This window comes from Drosophila willistoni (genome assembly GCF_018902025.1).
Source record: "Drosophila willistoni isolate 14030-0811.24 chromosome 2R unlocalized genomic scaffold, UCI_dwil_1.1 Seg167, whole genome shotgun sequence".
Classification (NCBI taxonomy): Eukaryota; Metazoa; Arthropoda; class Insecta; order Diptera; family Drosophilidae; genus Drosophila; species Drosophila willistoni.
This window is the reverse complement of record NW_025814050.1, coordinates 14,977,738-14,993,953: the sequence shown is the minus strand read 5'-3', so window position 1 is coordinate 14,993,953 and position 16,216 is coordinate 14,977,738. Positions and strand designations below refer to the sequence as shown.

The 16,216-nt window shown below is 33.2% G+C and overlaps 3 protein-coding genes across 3 annotated transcripts; 1 reads left to right on the top strand and 2 right to left on the bottom strand.

Annotated features, from left to right (window-relative positions):
- Window positions 1–1,234: 1,234 nt before the first annotated feature.
- On the bottom strand, window positions 1,235–10,825 carry LOC6642082 (RNA pseudouridylate synthase domain-containing protein 2). The gene is made up of 9 exons (XM_002065011.4): window positions 9,925–10,825; window positions 3,027–3,207; window positions 2,749–2,971; window positions 2,598–2,685; window positions 2,313–2,533; window positions 2,060–2,250; window positions 1,747–1,997; window positions 1,533–1,688; window positions 1,235–1,480 (listed from the first exon to the last, which is right to left on the bottom strand). Exons 1-9 carry the CDS (start codon window positions 10,144–10,146, stop codon window positions 1,406–1,408), a joined length of 1,608 nt encoding a protein of 535 aa, XP_002065047.2. The 5' UTR covers window positions 10,147–10,825; the 3' UTR covers window positions 1,235–1,405.
- A 49-nt stretch (window positions 10,826–10,874) lies between these two features.
- Window positions 10,875–13,451, top strand: LOC6642081 (gamma-tubulin complex component 4 homolog). Its single transcript, XM_047010713.1, has 8 exons — window positions 10,875–11,014; window positions 11,100–11,259; window positions 11,325–11,610; window positions 11,677–11,845; window positions 11,909–12,403; window positions 12,471–12,840; window positions 12,901–13,183; window positions 13,301–13,451. The coding sequence occupies exons 1-8, from the start codon at window positions 10,946–10,948 to the stop codon at window positions 13,449–13,451; spliced, it is 1,983 nt and encodes a 660-aa protein (XP_046866669.1). The 5' UTR covers window positions 10,875–10,945.
- On the bottom strand, window positions 13,219–16,216 carry LOC6641852 (conserved oligomeric Golgi complex subunit 4). The gene is made up of 6 exons (XM_002065009.4): window positions 16,019–16,216; window positions 15,222–15,958; window positions 14,848–15,160; window positions 13,864–14,787; window positions 13,567–13,793; window positions 13,219–13,488 (listed from the first exon to the last, which is right to left on the bottom strand). Exons 1-6 carry the CDS (start codon window positions 16,103–16,105, stop codon window positions 13,446–13,448), a joined length of 2,331 nt encoding a protein of 776 aa, XP_002065045.1. The 5' UTR covers window positions 16,106–16,216; the 3' UTR covers window positions 13,219–13,445.

The window sequence follows — 16,216 nt, the reverse complement described above, 5'->3', positions numbered from 1 at the left end:
TGCGACAGATACAGAGAAGCTTTTGAAACCAATACTTTTGTCCATTGAGTGTATCTAAATGTTATCTTTACCTTACCCATTTCATTAAATTAAGTTCCAGCAATATTGATAAGTTTTTGATGAAAATGGGAATCTGTTGTTTAATTTTTATAATGCCTTCGAATCAACCACGTGCCATAGTGAGGTCCTTACTGGTCCTTGGAGTTCCAGAACCATGCTCACAAGATTCGTGGGCGCATTGCATGTTTTTGACTGCGTGACTTTTTAACACACCTGTACCCACAACAAACCACATTCAGTCAGAGAGTTGGCAAAAGAACATAGAAGGTAAGTATATATATATATATATTGTATATATGATATTTCTCCTTGAAAAACAGTCGGTCACGAAAGGTATAACCAAGAAAAGGCTTGCCCATCATTTAGGGCAACATTTAATGGCCAGTGGCTATAAGGTTTCGCTGCTTCTGGATGACCGGGGGTTCTTTTTTTTTTCTTCTTTTTTTCATTTTATGTGCGTGTATATGAGAGTAAAAGTTGACGTTCGTTGGTGCCAACTAGGAGAGTGATTAAATCAGCACGATATTTTGTAGGTGTGCTCTTTCACCCATTAAATTTTCTTTCTGGTGTTTGTACGTTCATTCATTCGTATACAATGTATATGGGTTGGTAGGTATATATGTATATATATAGTTGATGTTATATACGCGCTGTTCTAAATTGACTTTTTGCCTGGACAAAACCAAAAATGACGACATCGCGTTTTCACCGTTGAAAGTATTACAAACAGTGGCGAATCTACCAATTTCCTTTCAGGGGTTTGTCATACAAAACGAACTTAAATGGTTCTGAAATCATTATTTTAGGCGCTAAAATGTTTTGAATAAAATATAGCAACTAACGAAATCGCTAAGTGACTTTCTTAGTTTACAAGGAGTGTTTAACACCCCCTAAAATCCCCGTTTTTAACTGCCACTGTTTGGACTTGCTTAGCTACTGCATGTTTATAAACAATATTATGTGGCTAAGAATAATATATATACAACAGGGGCAAGGTGTGTTTTGTATTACGTAAACTAAAAACTTTGCCTGCTATTAATTTCAACTTTATATATATAAATATATACTCACCAACCCACCTACTCTAAGAAGTAGTAAAACACATTAAACCAAAAGAAAACTAGCGATTTTAGTTTTTTACCAGTTTTTTTTAGATTCATTAAATAGAAATTACTAAATTGACAGTCAATTGAAACTTTATTGTGCCTAACTGAGACTTAAGATAACAGTATAAACAATAAATAATTATTACAAACTTATTTGTAGCTTTAGAATGTTCATTATTGTTATTTTGAATGATAGTTGGTCCACTTTTTAATGGGATTTAATTTATAAATTCCTATGATCATGTCAACTTTTCACTAGCTGAATCTTTCAAAGCCCAAGCTGGCAGTTCTGTTTCATATTCCCAGCCAATACCCTGCAAAAATGGTAATTTTATAAATTATTTCATAAAGTCTTAAAAATCTCACCTTATATTTCCAAGCATGCAAATACATAATGAGATCTTTTTCAACTGGATCTCTTAAGTTTAATTTGCATTCATGGCAATCTGGATCTGTAGTGACTTTGCTCACATCAAATGTACAGTCTGGTTCATCATGGCCAGTTTGAGTGGCAACACTTTGCTAAAGAGTAGAAATATGGAATAGATTAAAAGTAAAAGTTGATTGCTAAGATACTTACTTCTGGCAGATTAACTGCTGGAGCAGAGTTCAAGGAAATACCATTTTTAATAGCATTATCCTTGACACTAATGGGCTGTAATGGAACAGTATCAATGTCACCATCGATTCCTAACCAATTTTCAGCATTATGTATACTAATGAGGTCGCTTATCAATTGTTCGTCCGATCGGCCACCAAAGTCACCTCCTCGTCCTTTGAGTGGACCAAAAACTTCATGATTGTATAAAGGATCATTGACAATTGGATAGCCTATTAATTAAAATCTCAGTACTAAGCAATTAACTGACACACAAATTTGATTTACTTCTTACCCAAATATTGCAAATGTACTCGTATCTGATGCATACGACCAGTGAGAGGTTTGCAAAGGACTAGACTAGAGTCACCAACATTGGAAAGTCTCTGAAATGTCGTTTTACAGTCCTTTCCTTTGGGCGAGACCCGGCAAACTCCAATTTTATAGCTAACAACCTCAATGGACTCATTGCATTCAATTATGCCACTGAAAAGTATGCAATAAATATTGATAAAAGACTGAATTATTAACTAGATAATCTAACTCACTCTGGAAACTTTCCCTCCACAAGACAAACATATTCCTTTTGCACTTGCCGTTGACGTATTTGTTGCTCCAGTTCTCTGGCTTTATTGGCATTACGTCCAAATAGAAGTAAACCAGATGTTAGACGATCAAGTCGGTGTATTGTCCTTAAATCCTTTAGATTAAACTCCTTGGCAAGTATAAAGACAACAGTATTATGTCTATAACGACCACACGGATGAACCTAATTAGTGTTTCAAAACATGTACTTTTGATCTAAGTATTATAAGGATTAATTGAAATCTTACTGGTATTGAAGCAGGTTTATTAACAACCACAATGTCCTCATCCATATGAATTATTCGAATAGGCTGCGCTGTAACTGGCACTTCATGTCTGATAAACAATTTTTTTTTATTTAATATCATTATTTAAATACGACTTTTATTTACTATTTACCTATGCACAACATTTGCCAGCAGATCATTATGCTTAAGACTATAGTCTGCAGGAACTATTTCATGGTTAACCGTCAGTTTACCGGCTTCTATACTCCGTTGATAAACTTCGGCAGGATGTGCCCGAAATTCACGAGAAAATACATCTAAGATTTTATCGCCAACCCAACGTCCTTTGGTAAATGTCGTGAATGTAAAGAAATAGGGATAAACCTTTCTAAGGCCTAGATAATATTTAGTTAATTATTGGTATAACAATTGTCATAGAAACTTATTCACCATTTTCAATGTAGTAGGAAGTCTCCTCAAATCTATCCTCATTAAATCCAGGTCGTGTTGCCTTGGGATGTTTACTTTCATATTTAATCTTTTTTGCCTCTGATATTTCATCAAAAGTTGTTGCTTTACGTTTTTCTGCTGCTTGACCTTCGTTTGTTGTTGTGCAAGTAGATAATTGTGACTATAAATAATAGAAAAACAAAATACATAAATTTTTTAAATGAAATGAAAATCAGTTTCTTAAGCTCAAAGTCAAATTGTAAGCAATAAAATTTAAAACGTTTTTAGTTTATTTTTAATCGATATATTTAATTGGTTTATGCAAACAAGACTTTTAATTACAAATTAAAGATATTCTCAATAGAAGAAATTATCATATAAATTACCATATTAAGATAAACCATTAAACCATACAATTTTAATGCATAATTTAAATACTTGTACTACATATGGTTTATAACATTTTTTCAAGAGCAATGCATACAAAAAAAAATACAAATTAATTTATAATAATAATCTTTAAAAAACAGCAAAAAGTGAGCAAACAATTTGCTATTATTTCAGTATTTTTTTGGACTAAGGAAACTTTCACATAAATAAATAAATAAAATCAATGGATTACCCATAAAAATCACTAAATTAGCTCCACTTTAACGGATGAAGTATTCAATTAAGTAATCCATAAAGTACAATTAAAGCATTTAATTTATTCATAACTGATTAAAATAAAACCTAGTCTAATTTGGCTTATGATATTTGGCAACACACGACACAAGACAAACAAAAACTGTAGCTCGATCAGCATTATTCTTATCAGACCACAACACAAGTCCTGTGTTGCTGGGCAACGTTATGTGTTGCATATCACAAGGGGCGATGCAAATTTTTGGTTGTTTTTCGCCTGTGGGAAGTCGTGGGAGTCAATATGCAAGTGGGCCTTAATCTTTATGCTGTCTCGGCATTGTTTAGCTTATACCACACACAGTCTGTATGTACTTTTCATTGAGGTTGCAGCAAATAATGACAAGCAACAGGAAAGGACGAAAATAGTTTACTCTGAAGGCATTTCTCTAGACGTTTTCCAAATTGGTTAAATATTTTCTAACCTTTCACTATAACATCTGAAGATTTTGAATTCAAAACAGAGTCCTCTTTAATATATAATGTTTGTTATAAATTTAATTTATCTTTGTTTTAAGCGTTATCAAGTGTTATAAAAACTTAAAAGCAATTGTTCCTTATAGTAAGAAACATTTCTTCTTCTTCAAACCCCTATATCTAAATTGGAATACTATACTTCTCACCATAAACCAAAATCCCCGTCAGTTAGTGGTCTATTGTAAAATAGGTTCAAATTTTTTGTTTTTAAATTTCTTCTTAATAATAAAAACCTTAATTTGCTTAACAGATTTTAACAATCTGGAAAACTTTAACTAGTTAGAATTTTGTTGTGCTTCATATTTTAAGATCTATTGGATATACATAAGAGTCCGATCAAAAAAAATATATAATATACATACATCTGATTAGTAGCGGTTTTTTTTTACTTAACAAAAGAATATTTCAAATATCTCTCCCTAAAAACAAAGAAGCTTTCATCAAAAAGATTTAAAGATATAGTATTCTGTTCCAGCTAGTATAAGAACTAATGACTAAGTCTAATTCTTTCAAAAAATGGAGAGTAATTAACAAAATGAATTTCTTTTACACTGAAAGCGTAGCATGATGGTAAAAGACAGACTAAAGGACATTTGACACTCTTTATGAATATAATGTGAAATATGTATATACACTTATCTATATATACAGACATAGTTCCTTAATCTTTTGACAACATTATAATGGAGAAAAAAGAATTATAAAAACGTAAGCATGCATCTCAAATGCATGTTTTACTCTCCCTATATAAAGGTGAATGTATTAATGCACTAGCATATTATGACCATTTAAAATGCAAGTGACACAAAAGACGCTACTATGGGAAACAAAGCCATTCAGTGGATGGCATACAGAGACCGACCGACCGCACTTTGCGCCGACTACTTAAAAGCAGACGGCACTGGTAATAGGACAGGCACTAATAATTGCGGAAACACCAGAACGCGAGGTACAAGCCAATTTGACAAAAGTAGCTCGTCAGAAAACCACAGCGAAAACGATGACGGGGACACTACAGTCTTCAAATCCAACTTACCCAACTGCCAACTACCACACCCACTCTGAGAAAGAAAGCCTCCAAAATGGCAGTGTCGTTTGAGGAAAGGCAAAATGAGGAATAATTATGACAAATCCGCGCTGAAAAATATGAAGGTAAGTGAAACGGGTCTGTTCAGCACGTCTTACACGTTATTTTACACGGTTACACAAAAGCAGGCACACCACACCATCTACCAACCACTCGTTGTCTAGAATAAAAGGAGTGTGTGTGTGTGTTTGTGTGTGTGTGTGGTATACAATGTTGGCAAACGGATTGTTTTTCACCTGTTTCATAGGTTTTTGTATCCTTTCACAGTGTGAACATCTTAAAGTTGCTGACTTTAATAGTGCAAGTTAAAGGGAAATGCATAACAAATCAATTAACTATGTTCCATATTCTTGCTAGGTCATAAATTATTGATTTATTTTCCTCTCTTCATAAAGAACTCTGGAAGAATTTATTATATTAGTGCATATTTATTCTTTCAGTCATGGGGTCAGACTGAATGCAAGAGTATTCCGTGTCACGTGTCCATGTCTGTGCAAAATCCTTTTCTTTTTTTCCTTTTTTGGTAGGAACACTTAATTAACCGTAGCAAGCTCAAATGTTGAAATGTGTAATACATTACAGTCAGGTGTGGTTTCAACCTAACTAAAACAGAGGTTTAAAGGTGCGGTATTGTTTACAGTTTTAAGCTCGTTAGTTGTCGTCCCTTCATATAGTTTTTTTCTCTTTTTTTTTGGTTTAGGAACTTTGTAATTGTAATTAGTAAAGTGTATTTGTGTAAGTCTGTTTAGATTTACGGCGCTAAAGTTCTTGGATATATAAAACTATGCTTTAATTTATAGATTCTGTAATATGAATCCTTAAAGTACCTCCAAGGCCAAGATGACGTCACAAGAATTGTGTTAAACAAAAAAGTGACTGTGTATAAAAATTATTTATGATCATTAGTCAAATTTCTCAAAATTTCCTTTGAAAAACATCTTAAATTCTTCCACTTTGTTGAAATATTCATTTTTATGTTAATAACATTCGTTTATTAACATTTATAAGTATTGTTTAATGAATTTTTTTGAAGGTTTATTAATTTCAAAACAAAATCCTTTAACAAAATGTAGTTCATCCAGGAATAGAAATAAATCATCGAAAAGTATTTTGAAACAATTTTTGAAAACAAGAATCTGGTTAACCTTCGTTTTAGTTTAAAACTATGATTTGGAGTATTGAGATTATCGTCGTTAAAGAGTTTTTCAAATTCAAAATAATTCAGGAAATATGAAGTTTTTGTGTGTCATGTAAGACAATCTTTCAAACTTTAAACGAGTTTATTTCGAACCTTTAAGCTGACAGCAAGGATACAGCCCGTAATTCTAAGCCGATAGTCACCATTCTGATCCTGAATTTATTCAGAATTTTAGGGCTTTTTTTAATTTGATTTAATTTTTTTAATTTAGGACTATTCTGCATGGAGTTACGTTTCCCGCCAGCAAGGATGGAGGCCGAGAACTTTTTGAAAAACCTTAATTTGTTTTTAATTCAAACTTATATTTATCTATTTCTGTTTTCAAATAATATTCGTTTTTTAAAAGTGTCTGAATAACAGGCTTCCAACCAAGATTACCTCCTTGAATGGAATTTGAATATTAGAATGCCAATTCCGAAGAATCGGAAAAGCAAATAATTAAAATCTTACCAATAAGAATTCTACTGCTAAATTTAAAAAATTATCTTTAGTAAATACATTATCAATTGAATTTTAACTTTAATTGAGATTACAAAAATATATACTACATATGTATGTATGTATATAATATAATTTGTTAAAAGTATGATTGATTCTCCAGTTTCCGTAATGAATAAATTACATTTTAATCCACTCCTCCTGGTATTTATTGCAATTACTATTCCCATTCTCGCATGGCATAACACAACAGGGCATTCAAGCTCTTATGCATCCATCTATTGATATGTAACTTAATTATCTCTGTTGATTGATTTCTATTTCAATTGATTCACACACATATACACACACACAAAAGCTCATTACTTACTTGAATATGAACACCTGGTTGGATTTACGTTACATATGCACACAGGTCCTTTTTTTATCAGGTAGCTTATTCGTCTTCACAATGGCAATAATAAAACAAAGTTAAATAGGGCATACCTTCTTATGGCAAAACTCATGAATTATGCATTTCTGATTTTATGCCAACATGACCAAAGCCTGAATATCAATAAAACTTGCATTTTTATAGTCGTTAAATGGGAAAATTTGGGTTAGCTTAATATTTTCTTGTCTTAAATATTTCCAATGACTAACGGACTATTACAAAAGGATAAATATATAAGTTTTCCTTAACGCTTTTGAAAGGACAAATAATCCCTTGTTAAACCCAAATTATATTTGCTTCTTTTAAGTATACAATAAATATGTAAAATATGTAATCTAACAAGAAAGTCATTTAATTACTTTATTTTACAGCTAAATCACAGAAAGTTATTTAACTGCCAAGTCCTATGGGGTATGTAAGTGAACACAATAAAGGATATTCTCTGTCCTTTCATTTACGAGAGTCTATGTAAATTAAATTTTATTGTATCACAAATGTTTACTACTCGCTGATAGATTTTTTTTGTGCTGATAATAATAATAAACAAAGATTATTCATTTACGTTTAAATATAGAATGTGTTTATTTTATAACTGACATAATTAAAAAGCTTTACTGAAAAAAAGTTACTACAGAAACAAGGACAAAATTGTTTGTTCTTTGTAAAGTCGATTAAAAAATGTTGTAGTAGATAACCTTAGGGTTAAAAATTGTCAAGAATAAGCCATAAAATGCTTCGATTTATGCATAGGTTCTACTTTTTTCCATATTTTGTTATCCTACATAAACATATTTAAATAAAAGCAACTACACTTTCTACATTATAGATACAATTCCCGACAAAATTTTCACTTACCCTCTAAAGCCAAATACACAAAAAAACAAAACAAAAACGCAAAACAAAAACAAGAATCAAATTAATTATTTACAAGGTTGTGTATCCTTAACAACTGCTTCCTAGTCAGAATCTGTTCGACAAAATACAATATAAAATCAGGCGAGAGAGTTCAAACATTGTATCCGCTATCCATTTTTAATAACAAACTCCGCTCGTCACTTATGCGAAATGCTTTAGCCATTGAGCCTGCATCTTAGCCGTACCACAAAGGGCGCAAAATGTCTTTGGGGGCCAAAACGGGAATGCTCAAAACAATTTAGTCGAGTTTGTTGTTGTTGTTGTTGTTGGAGTTGCTGGAGTTGGGGTAAATTTCAGTGTGAACTTCCTACCGGATAGTAAACTAACTTGCTTATGCAATTTTATTGGTATCAAGGGAAATTTTCTATTCGACAACTGCATTTGCACATTAAAACCGTATTAGCACATAATTAAAAAGTAAATTAACTGGAATCAAGTAAATGCAATTTGTGCCATCAATTAAAAGTATTAATTGAAGATGCATACATAGAAAGACTAGCTAAATTATAAGTCCACATGTTGACATATACAACAATTTAAATAAGCTTTAACAATAATCATTTCTATCTATTTCTGTTCATTCTTAAAATGAATTCTTTCAATTCTTGATTCCCCCTCACTACGTTTTTGTATCAATAGATATAATTTCTATTAATCAACTAAACTATAGAGTTTAAAATTTGTTTCAAATTAATGGCATGCAAGTTTTTCGTTTTAATTAAATACATTGTACATAGTTAAACTATAAATCAAATCAAAAAGCCGCAACTGTTTTTAATCTAATGGTCGATTAATAAATAACTAGAATATTAAAAATGTTTTAAAAACTTTGTGATTAACGAAATTAGTTTAATTTTTTCTCTAATTTATGGCAAATGCATAATCTTCTGCAATCAACCTGCTTAATCCACTTTCTCTTTTTTTAATGATAATAATTTATTGTGCAAATTTTAGTTATTTGTCTAAAAATTATCAAACTTAAATAAAAACACTTTTAAAACTTCAAAAATAAAAAATAAACCACAAAAAAACATTTATTTATAATAAATGGTTTTTCTAAATATTAATACAACCAAGAATTAACATTTCAGAAATTATACTGTTTTGTTCGTATTGTCTAATTTGTGAAAATAAAAAATATTGAAAAAAAAATACAAAAATAAAAACAAAAATAAAAAAAAATAAAAAAAAAAAAAATAAATAAAAAATAAGATTAAAAAACAAATACTAATAATAAAAAGGATTAAAAAAAATAAATAAAAATATTGAAAAATAACATGTCATAAATATTTACATTTTAATTTCAAATGTGAGATAACACTTCAAAAACTAAATTTGTTTAGAATATTATTCGAATTTAAGCCTATGTATTAAAATGATGATGATGATGATGATTTATGTATGAATCGGGCTAGCTTCTAACTAATCTAAACAACTGGATAAAGACTTTAGACGGACTTTTTTTTTAACTCATTACTAAAATGCATACTTTTAACGAAAACAATCAAAAATACACAAGAAAAAAAAAAGGCCAAGAAATATATATTCTCATACATTTCTAAATACATTAAGTTCCTATTATGGATTTCTATGGATATGTTGATGAAATTTACATTTTTCATTCATTCTTACACATTACATTTTCTCTTATTCTTACATATTGGCTTACTTGTTTTTCTGTCTTCTGTTCTTCTTCAGTCACTTCGGGACTGTTGCCATTTTCATTGTCAATCTGATGAAACCAAACACATTCCGGGGATGGAGCATCAGGTGGTTGAATGTTCTTATTAACATTTGTGGCACGATTCACAAAAATGTTGTCAATATCTGTTGAATTGTCGCCGTGTTGCGTCTGTGCATGTCGCAGCAATTTTGATTGCTGCTGGTCCATTTTGCACCACCAATTTAAATGTTCTTTCAATAACGAATTTCGACTTAAAAATGATTGGATGTTGCAACGCGCCTGTAATAACAACAACAACAACCAAAATAACCAAAACAATTACCACGTGCGCTCAGTTATTTACATAAACATATACATACACAGGCATGGAATGTTGAATTCACATATGTATGTATAAGTATGTGTGTATGTTAATATAACTTGCCAGACGAATTGTATATTGCACGTTTCGCAGGACATTCATAATATCATTAAATATATTTTAGATAAAGAGTAGGGAAATGAATTCCAGTTGGCACTTGGTTTCTGGTAATTTGGGGTTATGTTTTTTTTATGTATACGCGGGAATTAAGAAGTCGCCAAGACAATGTATTTAATTAAATATGTGTAGACAGCTGTAAGTTTGGTTTTTTATACAACAACAACTTTATCTGCATATTTAATGCATTTTGCACACAATTTCTTGTTTGTTTTGTTTCACTGTGGACAAATTGCACTTGCACTTTAGTGACGTTTTACCACCAAATGCTTAAATATTTTAAGTGTATTGCAATTTCACAATATCTTTGTCAACTTTTTCGTTAGTTTTCTCTATAGTTTTCACAAATAAAATCCAATTATTTTCCGTTATTAAAAGCAAAACAAAAACTCGCCCGCACAGCATAAACACTTTCACAGCTGATTCAGTTAGAGGTAAACCAACACTGAAAAATACTGGTCTGTGGCCGGTATTCCCATTAGCGGTAGGATATCTATTCCTGGTTAATTTCGTGGTTGTCTTATAAAAATGATACAGGACATTTTGTTATCGTGTCTAAATCAAAGTCGAAATGGTGCCGCAATTAAAAAGTTTCTTGTAAGTTCCTATACATATGTATGTGCATATATGTATGTATGTATATAAATGCAACAGCTACCAACTCTGTTTATACTTTCTATAGGAATCAGATGCTGTGGAGAATTTTATTCATCCATGCGAGCGCGGTATTCTTACAGAGATTTTAAATATAATTAACTATGTCCACGAAGTGGTGGTATTTACCAATTCATTTGGACTAGCAGGAAAGAAGAAAGCACAGATGGCCACAGGTGAAAAGGCGGGTAAGTCCGGAAATATTAAAACCACTTTGCAGAGCTTCAGCCTCATTGTTTGTTTATTTATTTAGATTCAATATATGGATTTTATTTGGTGCAGTTCGCCCAAGGCGTTGAAAGTGGACTCGAAGACTACTACAAGGAGATAATACGCCTGGAATCCTTGTGCTCACAGAATGAGGTGACTTCGCTGTTGTATGTTCACAATGCCCTGCAAATACAATTGCCAGTTATAATGCATCTGCGTAAATTGGTACGAGAAGTGAAAATGCAAAAATTACATGGCTGTGCCCTGCTCCATAGTCTGCATCAGCAGTCGGATCACGGAGATCCCAATCTTCAACGCCTGATGACCAAGTAAGTTATCTGAATATATCCCAGTCTCTTTTCTGTGTATTAAAGAAATCAAATCTATTTTTCTAGACTCTTAAAACCCGTGAAATCTGCATTTTTCTCACATCTAGCACATTGGGTTCTCTTTGGTGTGCTTGATGATGCCCATTCCGAGTTCTTTATCAAGTTTGTGCCTTATGGCGAGGATGATGGCTCACAAAGCTCCGTGCAAACAGTTTCATCAGATACAACTCTCTTGGTAAAAGATATACGAACATACATATACATAACGATATCTGAAGAAATATATTATCTAATCTAGAATGTGGATATCATGCGCAATCCGGAGGATTACATATGGCAATATGAAATCAATATGAAGCAATTACCCGGATTCATATCCATCTTAATTGCCGAGAAAGTATTATTTGTGGGACAAACAGTTCTTCTATTTAAAATAAACCAAACTTCTGGTAAAAAACATTCAAGGGACTTTGATGAGACTTGCAGTGATGATTTAGGTGATCTTTGGAATGGCAAGGAACAGTTTTTCTACAACATGATTGAGAGTCTCAATGAATATGATCAAATTAATGTTTCTCATATCGAGCGTGTCATTGTCGAAATAAAGAAATATGTTAGTACACGACTTTCGGAAATAGCTATTAAGCAAACCGATTTAGTTCGCCAAATGTCCTTAATTAAGGACTTCTATTTGCTGGGTCGAGGTGAATTCTATATGGAATTTTTCCATCAACTAAAACGTATTGAAGCCGAATCCGAAATAACTGCCAGAAGTTATACTAAAGCTTTTGAGGTAATCATTTATTTTGGTACTCTACACGAATCGTATATTAATTAATAAAATGTTTTCCATATTGCAGTGCGCCGCAGTTGCTATGAGTATTAGTGAAGATCTGGAAAACTTTACATTAAGAGTGGAGAGAAGTCACACAGATCTCGATGAGACTTGCGATTTTGATATCTTACGAAATGTACATTTGCAATACATTTGTAAATTTCCATTGAATCTCCTGTTCTGTCCCAAAGTCATTCTACGTTATAATAAGATATTTCGATTTTTATTAGTAATACGTAAGCTTCAAAAAACCCTACAAGATGTATGGGCCAATCAGACTTGGTCAGCAAAAACAACAAGTGGCTCGGTTAATGTAAAAATCATGAATTTCCGTAATCATTTATTATTCTTTCTGGATAATATACAGTTCTACATCCAAGTAGATGTTCTCGAAAGTGAGTCAAGGTTATTATTTTAATATTTTATTGTCTAAATGATTGTTTCCTTATTTTTAGGTCAATTTTCCATTATTATGAAGGTGATTAAAAGTGGCGCCGATTTTGAAGAAATTCAGAGGGCACACTCAGTATTTCTTGCCAATGTTCTGTCACAATGTTTTTTGTTATCCGATGCAAACGCTTCGGAAATGAATATCACGGAAACAGTATGTAAAACACAGAATCCAATTTATGGAACTATCTTAGCATTGTTAAATCTCTGTGAAAAATTTGGGAATTTGAGCACCAGTTCAGATTCATCAGATGATTTGCTAGAGAATGTCGATCAACTTGAAGAAAGGTAAAATTTGAAGGGGGAAAAAATTAATAATTATATAAGTTGCATACATTTTTTTATGTTTTACATCATACATATTTGGTTATAAATATTGACACACTAATTTTTTTTTTATTGCAGGTTTAACGTATTGATTGCCAGCCTTGTACAACTTTTGGTTGACATAAAATCAGCATCCATTTTGGGTCCATTGTCGCAGCTGCTATTAAGATTGGATTACAATCATTGGTTTAGTTCTGGACAAAACACAATCAATTCGATCAGATCATAGTTGCAAACGCTTAATGTCTTCTATGCGAAAATCGGTTCTAAAAAATGTTAAACAATAATATATTTTAATTTCTTGTGAATAAATATATAATGCACCTTGTTTTTTGTGTATTTACCTTAAGGTTAAAATTGTGCGTACTTCATTTGATGTTAGACGCCATGAAGGCATTTCAGAATTATTCTCAGGATTCCAATATTCGGCAAGTTCTGAGACCTTATCTAAATTTAAAAGCGTGGCTATTTGCGATAGTCGCGTCATTTTATCCCGAACCGACCATGATGTTGCTCCTGTTAAATATGCCCCAAGAGCACGTACTTCCTGATCCAAGACCAGACCACCGAGCTATAAATCAATTAGATTTATGAATAAATTATTATAGCAATTGATTTAGAAAATTCACTTTGAAACTCACCCGATTAAAGTTGGTTTTTTTAATAGCTCTCTCCAATCGAGTGGTCACTTCTGTCGCTAATATGCTCACAAGGGCATCATAATTTCGTGGGCTTAAGGCAGTTTTAAACGAATTCAAAAGCCCATCCAATTGCACAATGAAAAATTGTACAAATGTTTCGCCGGCTTCGTAAGTGGCAAGCTCCTCCTCTGTTAAATGGTGACTATAGTTTAAAAATTGATCGACCCAAGGATTTAATCGGGGTTTTATTGCACTCGAACGCAACTGCTGCATTCCAAAATCGACAGTGGCCTTAAGGGTGTCGCGTACAGTTTTCAGTTCGGTCAAACAACTATCCAACAATTGTCGCTCCACTAAACTCATATTTGGGAATGTACCGGCAATCTCTTGTTCCATTGTCTGCCATAGTGTCTCAATATATTCCGTCGACATATCGGCATTATTCAATTGTACAAGAAAATTTGCACGTCCTCGATCAGCATCACTGGAATGCAGTTTACCCTGCTGCAGGGTCGTTTGTATTGCATTGTATGCATGAGCTAAATCTATATAGCCCGAGGGATAACCACTTTTTAATGGAGCTTTTAAGGCAGACATAAAATCACCATCTAGACACGAGGCAACATTATTGATGACAGCACAGGTTCCATTTATGGATTGGGTGGTCAGAGAACGTCTAATGGATTTACGTAATATAAAGAATACATCATCAACAATTGATGAGCATTGCTGTCCCGATTCAAATGTATCGAGTCCAATGGCTTTTAAAACACTTTCCTCCATAAAATATCTCTCGAATAGTAAATATGTACTTAAAAGTTCTTGCATTTGGCGACTGAGATCTGAGTTTTTAATAACCTTCTCATACTGATCTGTAATCTTCTTCTGATCTTCCTTCTCCTGCACAAATGTCTCAGCATTAACCTGAAATTGTATGATAGTGAATACACTATATAATTTCTGTATATCATCATCAAATATTACCTGCATACGACGACGCATGAAACGATAGTAGAGCTCTACTCTGGAATGCATGACTGTTATTTCAGCTATGATGGCATCGATTTCCTTTGGATTTAGTTTGTCCATTGATCCTCCAGACGGTTTGCGATAATGTCCCAAAGATTGGATACTAGTTGTGCCAGCGCCTGTAGTACTTGACCTTTGGGCACTTTCATTGACTTGCTTGATGCGATACTGAATTTGCCGATTCTTGTTAAACTCCAACAAGAGATTCCTCACCTCAGTGTCACACTCGCGTTGCAATATAGTAACCATATCTATTAATGAAGTAGATCTACATTTGACAAGGGACACATTGTGTTTAGCTCTCTATTTAAGCTACAATTGATACATACTCTTGGCCATAGAATGCCTCAATAATGGGCTGATTAACTTCCACAACACGTGCAAAATTCTCAAGAATCGCAGTCAGACGATCCGCATAGGCCAATTGTAGACGACGTTCCGCCTTGGCTATATCTTGTGTATTGCGCAATTCTTTTTGTGCCTTTGCCGACAGCTTGAGGCATATGTAGGCGGAAAATTTCTCTACACCGATGCGATGGCAACCTACCAATGGGAATAACTTAAAGAACCTCTCCACCGAGGCCAAGTCATCGTTTTTGACAGCTTCATCGAAACGTTTAGCAATTAGATCTCGAAGTTTTTCGGTGGCATCTTCCAGAGTGCGTACAGCATCGCTCACAGAGGTAATCGATCCCTGAACATCATCAGCTGTACGTTGCAAGAGCTGCTGATCCATGGCCAAAAACCGGGCCACATGACCGGCACCCTTCTCATAATCCTCTTCGCTGATAGCCTTAACGACTCCCTGACTGCACAGTTGTAGATCAATTAGATCGTGAACGCGCTGTTGGCACTCTGAGGCGCGACACCGGGCTAAATCTAGGCGGCGTACTTTGGCGCTCACGGATTCAGCCAGTTGAGCTGTATTGATAATTTGCATGTTCAACTTGTTGCAATCATTGTCCACGGTCAGAAGTGATGCCATTGCACGGCCAATGCCACTCATTTTGGCCTCAATCTGACATTGCTGTTTCGAGACTAAGTCTAACCGGGCATCGATATTTGCCTACAAATGGAAAGCATACAATTAAATTTGTTTGTGCAACGTATGTACATACAAACATACCTCCTCTTCGGCAATACTTTGCAATGTTTTGTCAACATCTTCACTGCAATTGATGTCCAGCGTATTAATCATGTCGAGAATGTTCATCTTGATTTATTTGTAAGGTGAATACACCATTTAATTCCCGTCTTAAAGACTGCCACTATAAAATCTTGAAATGTTTACTAAAATTGTTTTACGTGGAACTGAAAACAGTTG

Coding starts and splice junctions, on each gene's coding strand:
- LOC6642082 (XM_002065011.4), bottom strand. CDS start 10,146: ATGGACCAGCAGCAATCAAAATTGCTGCGACATGCACAGACGCAACAC. Junction 3,208..9,924: donor AACAGAAGACAGAAAAACAA/GTAAGCCAATAT, acceptor TATTATTTATAG/TCACAATTATCTACTTGCAC. Junction 1,998..2,059: donor AGTACATTTGCAATATTTGG/GTAAGAAGTAAA, acceptor TTTAATTAATAG/GCTATCCAATTGTCAATGAT.
- LOC6642081 (XM_047010713.1), top strand. CDS start 10,946: ATGATACAGGACATTTTGTTATCGTGTCTAAATCAAAGTCGAAATGGT. Junction 11,846..11,908: donor CATCAGATACAACTCTCTTG/GTAAAAGATATA, acceptor TATCTAATCTAG/AATGTGGATATCATGCGCAA. Junction 13,184..13,300: donor GTCGATCAACTTGAAGAAAG/GTAAAATTTGAA, acceptor TTTTTATTGCAG/GTTTAACGTATTGATTGCCA.
- LOC6641852 (XM_002065009.4), bottom strand. CDS start 16,105: ATGAACATTCTCGACATGATTAATACGCTGGACATCAATTGCAGTGAA. Junction 15,161..15,221: donor GAGGCATTCTATGGCCAAGA/GTATGTATCAAT, acceptor TGTCAAATGTAG/ATCTACTTCATTAATAGATA. Junction 13,489..13,566: donor CGCACAATTTTAACCTTAAG/GTAAATACACAA, acceptor AACATTTTTTAG/AACCGATTTTCGCATAGAAG.